General features: G+C 40.1%; 1 protein-coding gene across 1 annotated transcript in view; it reads right to left on the reverse strand.

Annotated features, from left to right (window-relative positions):
* tcof1 (treacle ribosome biogenesis factor 1) overlaps positions 1 to 10,840 on the reverse strand; it is a 13,964-nt gene continuing 3,124 nt past the window's right edge. The window contains exons 2-8 of the mRNA XM_034307589.2: positions 10,390 to 10,445; positions 10,211 to 10,263; positions 7,201 to 7,256; positions 6,922 to 7,105; positions 4,245 to 5,843; positions 4,049 to 4,128; positions 1 to 440 (exon numbers count right to left, since the gene is read on the reverse strand). Coding sequence (XP_034163480.2) covers positions 381 to 440; positions 4,049 to 4,128; positions 4,245 to 5,843; positions 6,922 to 7,105; positions 7,201 to 7,256; positions 10,211 to 10,263; positions 10,390 to 10,445 — 2,088 coding nt within the window. The 3' untranslated portion in view covers positions 1 to 380. The remainder of the gene's footprint in view (positions 441 to 4,048; positions 4,129 to 4,244; positions 5,844 to 6,921; positions 7,106 to 7,200; positions 7,257 to 10,210; positions 10,264 to 10,389; positions 10,446 to 10,840) is intronic.

Raw genomic sequence — 10,840 nt, forward strand, 5'->3', positions numbered from 1 at the left:
GTTTACAAGTATGAACTTATATTTATAAAAATGTAGAAGAATTACAGGTAATTTGTATATAATAGAATCTAGTTCTTTATCATTAAAGAATTGTTTGAATGTTTCCTTGATCTTCTATAAACAAACAGCGTTGATGCATGGCAAAACTTTCATCTCATATTAAAAAGTCATATATATATATATAAAAACGCTATTTAAAATAAAACATAAAAGTTGACATACATGAAACTGTAAGAATCTCCACAAGCTTGTCCTCTCCAGAAATCAACAACACTGTCACAGACAGACACCATAAACAACTGTAGGCTGGGATTTACAATATGTCTTGTTAACATTATTTTTAAGTCCATCTTATTTCCAGGCTGGATCAGTTCTTGCTTTTAAATCACTCCCTGTTCTGAGACATCAGCATGTTCCTTCTCCTTTGAAGATTTCTTTTTCTGAATAATAAAGAGAACACAATGTTGATTATTACTGGAGCGTTCTCGTTATTGGAGGCAACAACAGTACACCAAAGTGCATGGAGAGATTACGCTTATAACGGTGTCTATACTGTAAATTATTGGCTTCATAATAGCCCTTTCCAAGGATTGGTGCAGTTTAGCAAATTAACTGTGATCCCTGTTTTGTTGTTATTTCCGCCATCAAGTGAGTACCCAGGTATCGTGTGAGCTGAAGTGAAACACGATGCAGAGTGTCAACTGCAGACTCTGGAATCAGGAATTGCTTTCCTACCAGAACATTTCAGTAGAGTAGTGACTGTCTACCAAACTTCCTTTCACTTTTTAAATGGCCTTCCTCTAACATGGACTTTAAAACAGCAGTTCTCAAAGAGGGGTCCGGGGTTCGTGATCACCACCACACGCTCCAACCAGAAGCCGTGGATGACTGCAGAGGTGCGTGTGCTGCTGAGGTCCTGAGACTCCACCTTCAGAGCAGGTGACAAGGCAGCCCCAAGAACAGCGAGAGCCAAACTGTCCTGGGCCATCTGAGAGGCAAACACGCACACACAGAAAATCCACAGCCACTTTGAGGACAGCAGCGACACGTGGCAGGGCATCCAGGTCATCACCAACTACAGGACAACATCACTTGCCTGTGACAGTGATGCCTCCCTTCCAGATGCGCTGAACAACTTCTACGCTCGGTTTGAGGCACAGAATGACGTGACGGTGAGGAAGACCACCCCTCCTCCCAACAACCAGGTGCTGTGCCTAACCACGGCTGATGTGAGGAAAACTCTACACAGAGTTACCTCATGGAAGGCTGCTGGACCAGACAACATTCCTGGCAGAGTGCTCAGAGGATGTGTACTCTTCCAGGAATGTTTGGCCGGGACAGTTTGGTGGATGTTTTCACGGACATCTTCGACACCTCCCTGAGCAGCGCTGTCGTTCCAGCATGCTTCAAGGCCACCATCATCGTCCCTGTGCTGAAGAAATCTTCAATGTCCTGCCTCAACGACTACCATCCCGTTGCACTCACACCCATCATAATGAAGACCCTGATGCCCCCCTCACTGGTCCCCCTGCAATTCTTGTATCGTCCCAACCGCTCAGCAGATGACGCCACCACCCTCCATCTGGCCCTCACAAACCTAGACAAAAAGGAGATGTACGTTCGAATGCTGTTCATAGACTTCAGTACAGCATTCAACACAATCATTCTTCAGCACCTGATTGGAAAGCTGAACCTGCTGGGCCTGAATACCTCCCTCTGCAACGAGATCCTGGACTTCCTGACTGGGAGGCCTCAGTCAGTCTGGATCGGGAACAGCATCACCAACACCACCACACTGAGCCCTGGGGCCCCCCAGGGCTGTGTGTTCGGTCCACTGCTGTTCACGACTGTGTAGCAATGCACAGCTTGAACCATATCATCAAGTTCGCTGATGACACGACTGTGGTGGGTCTCATCAGCAAGAATGATGAGTTAGCATACAGAGAGAAGGTGCAGCAGCTAACAGACTGATGCAGAGCCAACAACCTGTCTCTGAATGTGGACAAAACTAAAGAGATGGTTGTTGACTTCAGGCGAGCACAGAGTGACCACTCTCCACTGAACATCGACTGCTCCTCTGTGGAGATCGTCAAGAGCACCAAATTCCTTGGTGTTCACCAGGCGGAGAACCTCACCTGGTCCCTCAACAGCTCCATAATCAAGAAAGCCCAGCAGTGTCTCTACTTTCTGCAAAGGCTGAGGAAAGCCCATCTCCCACCCCCCATCCTCACCATGTTCTACAGAGGGACTATCGAGAGCATCCTGAGCAGCTGTATCACTGCTGGGTTTGGAAATTGCACCGTCTCTGATCGCAAGACCCTACAGCGGCTAGTGAGGACACCTGTGAAGATCATCGGGGTCTCTCATCCTTCTATCATAGACATTGATGCAAAGCCACCAGCATTGTGGATGACCCCACCCCTCTCATAAACTCTTCACCCTCCTCCCGTCTGGTAAACAGTACCGAAGCATTCAGGCCTTCATGGCCAGACTTGCAAGTTTCTTCCCCCAAGCCATCAGACTCCTCAATACTCAGAATATATACACACACACACACACACACACACACACACACACACACACACCCTTTGCAATTTTTGCACACTTCTGTATTACTACCTATTGCTGCTACTGCACTTACAAAACATTGTAAATAATTTCTTATCATTACTATACTCTCTACCTGGCTGCTACCCAATAACTGCTATGTCCATATATAGTATAAGCTTATCTGCTGAATACTATGTCATAGTATGTTAGGTTTACATTCACGGCAATTTATTATATTGTTATTCTTTTGCACTACTGTTATATCTGACACTTTCATACTAGAACTGTGTAGTGGTCGATGCTGCACTGTCTCTTATTGTACCTATTGTCCAGTTTTGGTAGATATTGTACTGTCTTATGCTGTTTGCAGACATTTGCACATGCACTTTATGTAGAAATGTGTAGTCTCTTGTAGTTCTGTGCTGATTGATGTAGCACCATGGTCCAGAAGGAACTTTGTTTCGTTTCACTGTGTACTAACTAGCTATATATAGTTGAAATGATAATAAAGCCACTTGACTTGAATTGACTTGATACATTGCCATGGGTCCATGTTTTTTTTTAAACAGTGGTTTAAATAACAACCCATTATTATCAAAGTTATTAAATTTTTTATATTAAGTTCTAATAGTTATTAGTCTATTTGCCTGGACACTGGAACTCTGAAGAATTAGAAGCTCTATGGCTCTAATAAATACACAAAATATTAGTGTACATGTATATTAAATAATGTTCATAAAGTAAGTCTGTGCTGAGAGGTCTGTGGAATTTAGTTTACAGTTAAAGGGGTCCCTGACTACAGGATGATCAAGAACTTCTGACTTAAGCCACATCATAATTTCATCCTGCAATTTAATGTTTCATTTTTGTTTCTTCACCCAAAGTAATGCTTTTTTGTAACTATTTAACTTAATTTAGTCAAGATCCTAGATTTAGTTTGCACCCTACATAGTGTATAACATAGCAGCATACCTTGTGTCCTACATGTATAGTTTAAAAAGACATTTGTAATTCAGTGACAGAAAATGCAACTCTGTGTTTCTGCTGTCTTCTTTTTTAACATTGATAAAGTTTACACTAAAACAGCTACTTACGCTAAAACTTCTATTTTCACTAAACCCCATGTGTCTCATGCTCAGTATTTCACCCTGAGGAACACAAACTGCAGCACCACACACATTTAAACAAGAGGGGCTCTAGTTGTTTCTAAACTTGTATAGAATGTCATGACTTACGGCTTGTACTCACCACCTGAAACTCCTACTTTAACTGGTAGAGTTATGTAATGGGACACACACACACACACACACACACACACACACACACACACACACACACACACACACACACACTGCACTGGTAGAAAAAGCTATAAGATTGTTCAGTCAGAACAGAAACAGGTTAACTGTTTTCTTGGAAAGTTTTGGAAACAAGGCAGAGAAAAGAATTCACACTGGTTCATAAGACTCATATTCATGTTCACTCATGCATGACTTACCTTTTTTGGAGAGTCTTCTTCAGGGGCAGGAGTGGACACTGGCGGCATTTCCTCATCTCTATGTTTCTGTTTTTTCTTCTCTGCACATCATGAATCAAATAGGCATACAGAAAGGTATTTAATAAAGAACATTTGTTTTACCACCAAGACATCAGCAACAACGCTTTAAATTAAATAACTAGACTATAAACCTTACTTTTTTTCTTCTGACTGCTTGGCAGGGAATCAACAAACTCCTCTGCTGGTGGTGTTGATGGAACCTCTTCAACATTTTCATCACTCTCATTTTTCTTCTTCTCTTTATCTTTTTTATTTTTCTTTCTCTTCTTTGGCTCTGGAGTTTCTTCCTCCTCCACTGCTGAAACACTTTCTTGGCCTTGATTTTCGGAACCGTTTCCAGCAGGTATGAGACCATTGTCCACTCCTGAATTGTCACATTCAGATGATGATTTAGATACATGTTCAGTTCCTGAAGAAGTCACGTTTACTCCAGAGCTGTCCGCTCTCTTTCTTTTACTCTTTTTTAAAAGGTTGTCATTATGATCTGATTTTGAAGAACTGCTTTTCATGGCCTCACCTTCCCCACCATCCACAACAGCTTTTTTAGATGGAGAATCAACATGATCGGCTTCTGAAGCTTTCTTAGTTTTAGACTTTTTAGATGGTGTCTCTGAACTGAGAGGTTCTAAGATGCTGGTATCGGCTTGGGTTTCTATGTTCTTTTCAGTCCCATTTGACTCCAATAAGCTTTTCTTAGCTTTCTTAGACTGTTTCTCAACCGGTTCATCCCCTCCAACACTTTTAACATCTTTGACTGATGTTGACAGAGTCTCAGTCTGATGCGGTTTGGATTGGCTACTGTGAACCTCGATCTCCCATTCTCCAGAAGGCACGGCCACATCTCCAGGTTCTTGAGGTTCTTTAGACTTCTTAGATTTCTTAGATTTAGCTTTCTTAGAGGGAGTCTCAGCTGGGTTCAAATCTGAAACCTGATTGATTTTTGACTGGTCTGATGTTAGGGAGCCAGTGGCATCCTCTGTGTCAGTTTGTATGGAGGTATCAACACCTACAGATCCCACAATTTTAACTTTTTTAGATTTATCCTTCTTAGCTTTAGTCTCACTCGTTTGAGAATGTAAAACACATTCGGATTGTTTTGAACTGTTAGATTCAGACAGTTCAGCTGTATCTAAACCACACTGAGATTTCTGAATAGCAACCTCAGGATCGGTGACCCTAGAAGGAGTTTCTAAACTTCCAGATTTTGTAACTTTAACATCTTTCTTTGATTTTGTTTTCTTACATGGAGTATCAGTTGGTTTAGGTTCTGAGATATCATCTGGTTTTTCAGTCTCAGCCATTTTTCTTGGAGTTTCGATGTTATGAGGTTCTGAGAGGCTATGTGTTTTTTTGCTTTTAACCTTAATTTGGGCACTCTCTGAAAGTCCATTACTTACGCCTGTCTTAGGGGTCACAGCCTGATCTGAAAGACTGGTAGCCATTTTACTTTCAGGACTCTTTACGTTAGGTTCTGCAAGGACGTCTTTGTTAGATGGAGTTTTATCTTTATCCGATTCACAAATGCTAAAAGCTGTTGGCTTTAAAGGAGTTCTAATTTTGTCAGTTTTTGTGGGGCTGGTGGCAGTTTTATCTTTAGTTTTCTTGGGTGAACGTTTGCCGTTTCCTATTGTTTGGGCTTGTTTTTTTTTACGTTCTGCTGGCTTTCGCTTCTTCGTGGACTTGGCAGTAGATGTGCTAAAGTTCGTGAAAGCGTCCATCTTTGCAATGTCAGCATCTGGCAACAAAGGAAGTAAAAATGTACAATTTCAAAGTGATGATCATATGCAATTAGTATCCATTCATCTATTTACATCTGTCCATCCTACTAATGGAAGTCCACAGCTGACTAACGAAAGTCACTGTCAAGCACCTCTGTCACGTCAAGTAGGCTTTATTGTCATTTCTCTCATCACAGACAGATGTAACATAATTTAGGAATGAAATATAGTTCAACCAGAACCACGGTGCTGCACTTAGGATAAGCAATAAAGGGACAGACAGTGCAAATGTGTAATTCATACCAGTATTTATAGGCTTTCTGCATGAATGACCTGATTTTGATTGGCTGCATTCAACCAATCAGGTAAACCTACCATATAGGTGCACATAAGACGTAATTACTGACTGTTGTAGTTTTGTCAACTTCTCCTCTACTCCATCCATCTATGGAAAAGACCACCACTGACCCGATATTATTTGGTGTACGATTCACAGCACAACACTGACATGGAAGTGTGTCTGGTTCTGGTATGAGTGAAACCGTAGCAACACTACATACATGTTCCTGATACACTTGTACCAGTACCACACACACATCACAATGCCACTACCATGCTAGTTTCATTTCTGTGCTGAGAATGGTCTACCACTGGTGATGCTGTCAGCTGTGGTGGTCCCTGCCCACTGCTCTACAGGATAGAGGTGAGCTGACACACTACATGGCAACAGAGGGCAGTATATATCAAATCATAAAATGGACAAATCATAAAAATCATAAAACACAAGGCATCCATGCACAGTGCTAGCAGGGGAGTTATACAACAGCTTTATGCTGCACTTTATTCTGTTCGGTTTTGTCAGTGTTTCCACATCACATTTTTCCCCATTCTGATGTTCAATGGGAACATTAACCATAGCTCTAGAACTGTATCTCTATGATTTTACGCATTGCACTGCTGCCACATGATTGGCGGGTTGGATAATTGCATGAATGAGTGTTCCTAATAAAGTGGCTGCTGAGTGTACTTATGCATTCAGGAGAACATTACAAAGCAAATACTAAGTCCATAATATGTTTTCTTTCTCTCTCTAACCTGATAGCTGTACGGCCAATTTCTTCCATTTCTCAACATCCAGACTGGAGTCTGAGTCGGAGTCTTCTCTTGTTGTTGGGCTTGTAGAGCTATGTTCTGTTGTTTGGCCTTCCGCTGCACTGGAACTTTTGTGCGTCTTTGTTTCAGTTCTTTTCCTTTTCTGATTTCTGGCTGCAGCTGGTTTCTATAAAAAGGAGGACAGGGTAAAGTTGACCATTTCGTTGTGTGTAATGACTTACAAAATTGGGCATCCTATAAATAATGGTGTAGCTATCATACCTGGGATTTCACCTTCTTCTCAGGGCTGGTGTTGTGTGCTGCATTTGTGGCTGACTCTGATTTAGGCAATGCATAAAAGAAAAACAGAGGTAAGGAGGGATAAGGTTCTTGTTATATCAGTAGTACTACCTATAATAAAAGTAAAGTCACTGGAGAAATGGGATTTTATTATGATTAATGCTTTTTTGTAGGTTTTAGATCAGCACAATATCATATAAACAATGACAGCTTATACACAGTGGTACTTTCCTTCTTGAGGGGAACAAAAAAGAGATGTAAAACACACACGGAGGTGATGATACACAAAAAAAAGAAACCAAAGGTCATGCTAAGCAGATTAAGACACCACTAATAATTTCAGTTTTCACTACGTGAACCTCCTACTTTTTCCATGTCAGAAAGTACCTTTAATCCTATTCGTTAACGGGAAGGGTATCTGTTGCAGCTGCTAGTTTGCCAAACTGCCTAATCAATACAATTATTTACACCCTATCTTACACCCCATCTCGAGTCAGTCAGCACAAATAGCTAAATAACAGCTTTTTCCATCAGTTGTGTGATAAACATAAAACACACACACACACACACACACACAAAAAGCCAGAATAACCTGGTTTCTTGATATTGTGTTTGCATCATTAAAAGGAACATTTTATTTCCCGTCTTCAACAAGCATTTAAGGTTAATTTCTCAAAACCAGCACTGCATCTTGTTTTCTGAACATCTTTTTAGTATGTTGGTGACAGTGATATTTTAATTTTGTCACTCTTTATTCAAATAAAAAATTATAATTATTTTCATTGCATCACAATACAGATATTTCATCTACTAGTGATTATTGTTCTGTGTTTGCCAGCTCTTGTTTTTGAATGTGCAGTGGTTTTTATATTAAAAAATAATAATAATAAAAAAAAATAAAAATAAAAAAAATAAAAAAACACCCCAAGAATTTCCTTAATATTGTCATGGATTTTGTGCCAAAAATTGCTTTGGAAGTGCTATAGAGCAACTCCACAGGTTTACCAGCAGTCCAGTCCAGTTTTACACAGCCTAGGAGGAGTCAAATAAAGTTTATTAAGGGTATACAATTAAATACATCTTGAGTCAAGTTCTCTGGAGACATTTTTGTATTTCTTTAAATCATCTTCCATCCTCACTCTGCAATCATTACCACACAAGTCAAACATGAAGGACATCAAATAACAGAGATAGTATCTATATTTTCACAAGATGATAGCGGAAACCAGAAGTACTGATTAGCGAGTGTTCAACTTCTGCAGAATTGGGACAAGCCCATGTGATATTTATTACCACAAATAAGAAAAACATTTGTTTAGAAGCAATTAGACTTGTAATAACCTTAACTAATCTAACAGTGAGAACTTTAAGAAAATCTTTGTAGAGGAAAAAGATTTCTATCTCTGTATAAGGAAACTACGGCCTCTGTGAGAAAGGGAGTTCATCTCAGTTTAAATCTGAATTAAACGTCATGAATTAGGAGCAACAGTTCTTTTTTTCTACATAGCATTAACAGAATTCAGATGTGAATCCCAGTGCTTGGGTCTGATATCCTCAAGGGAAGAGCAATGCTAAAATCTCTTGCACATCTGAGTGAGATTTTGATGTGTACAGTTTTACATGAAAGTCTCTAAATCAGGCTCTAAACCACATTCTTTAGTTCTTACCACTTTGGTTACACTCATGTTTTTTCGAGTACAATTAAATCCTCTTGTCATTTTGGAGGAGAAAGATAAAAGGAGGGAAATAAAATAATTAGATAACTCAAGATAACTGAAGTAGATATGAGAACGAAACCTATTCTTGAAAGTTTTATGGCAGACCGTATAAGCCATGCTGCGGGGTTAGTCCGGAGCCAAATGTCAATCAAAAGTGACACCAGACAGGTTCATTACTTGATCCAAATACAATTAAAGCCTGGCAGAGATCTGGTAAGATGACAATAATGTGTCAGTTTAATCTCTCGGTCTCATGTGCGGCATTTGTTTTCCTTCCTCTATCCTAAAGCCAGGATGGGCCTTAGATGCTTACAGGCCGGCATTTGTGAAGAACAACGTATGCCACAAATTAAGGCTGTAAGGAAAGGACAGGTTTAGTAGTTGTGGAATTGCTCAGTGGTTTGAGTCTGTTCCTACTCTTGAGGTATTTAACTGTTTGACATTGCTGATGGACCTCAACCCAAGTGAAGGGGATTTGCTTTAAATGCTTTACTAGTGTCCTCTAAAAACTCCAACAATTCAAAACGTCTTGATTTCTGACAGCTGTTCCACACCTCTACTTGTCTTGTTTTCAATAGTATTACATTTTCGGTTTCCAGATGTTTGGAAAAAATCTGATCTTTTCATATCAGGCCTGAGCCACTTTTGTATGTGGCCCTATGGTAAGTGGCCACTGGGGTCAGATTGGAATCTCTTAAACATTGTCTCATTTACATTTATGGCATTTGGTAGACGCCCTTATCCAGAGCGACTTACATTTATCTCATTTATACAGCCGAGCAGTTGAGGGTTACGGGCCTTGCTCAAGGGCCCAGCAGTGGCAACTTGGCAGTGCTGGGATTTGAATTCACAACCTTCCAATCAGTAGTTGATCACACTAATATGAGAGTGTGTTAATATGCTAGCATATAAGCTTGGGAAAATCAGCATCCCTAGGAGAAGCATTTTTGTTTAAAATCCTGTAGGCTATTCCCATTTGAGACAAAGAGGAAGCTACTTTTCAGAGTATGAATAGCCTACTTTATTACACAGTCTGTTGAGTGTATTATTTGATGATGAATCAAGTGAAACAATATGCTGTATCTTTACAACCCTGCCAAATACCCAATGTGGCACAATATGTGTAGCTTTGTGTAAAGAACCTACAGCTATCTCATTCTGGTACACTGGTGGATAATTAGTCTTTGCTGAATTCCACCTATTTCGCAAGTAGCTTTTGTTCAAAGTGTCTGTTAAATAAATGCCTTTAAATGTAAAGGTTTCATACAATTTACCTGAACTTGTCTGGGGATCTTTTCCCTCATCACTCTTCTTTTCCCGTTCCTCACTGCAAAAGGTAAAATGTTATCGATTTTATAAAATAAGCACTGCACAGGATTCAGTTCCGATCCCAGCCCATATTCACTGTGTGGAGACTAGGACTTAACATCACCGCATTCAATCAATCTCTTACCTCACCCATTTCTTGAATATATCATCGAGTGACACTTTCACGTTCGTAGTTTCGACCTACAAAGTTAGCAGAGAATTTAATTTAGTCAGTTATTAGAAATCATTCTACATTATAGATTAAACCAAAAAGATTCAGATGATAATAAATAACATTAAATACAAACACTGTCCAGTGTTAATCCACTATGTACTGCACAGTTTATGTTTTGATCTTATTCATTTGATTGTGTAGAAATTTTATTTTCCAATAAAGAGAACACAACTCCAACACAGTGTGAGCCAACATACACAGTCACACTGAGAGTCTCACTGAGAGTCACACTGAGAGTCACACTGAGAGTCACACTGAGAGTCACACTGAGAGAAAGAGCCACACACACACAGAGAAAGAGCCACACACACACAGAGAAAGAGCCACACACACACTCACAGAAAGAGCCACACACACTCAC

This window comes from Pangasianodon hypophthalmus, chromosome 9 (genome assembly GCF_027358585.1).
Source record: "Pangasianodon hypophthalmus isolate fPanHyp1 chromosome 9, fPanHyp1.pri, whole genome shotgun sequence".
NCBI classification, from domain to species: Eukaryota; Metazoa; Chordata; class Actinopteri; order Siluriformes; family Pangasiidae; genus Pangasianodon; species Pangasianodon hypophthalmus.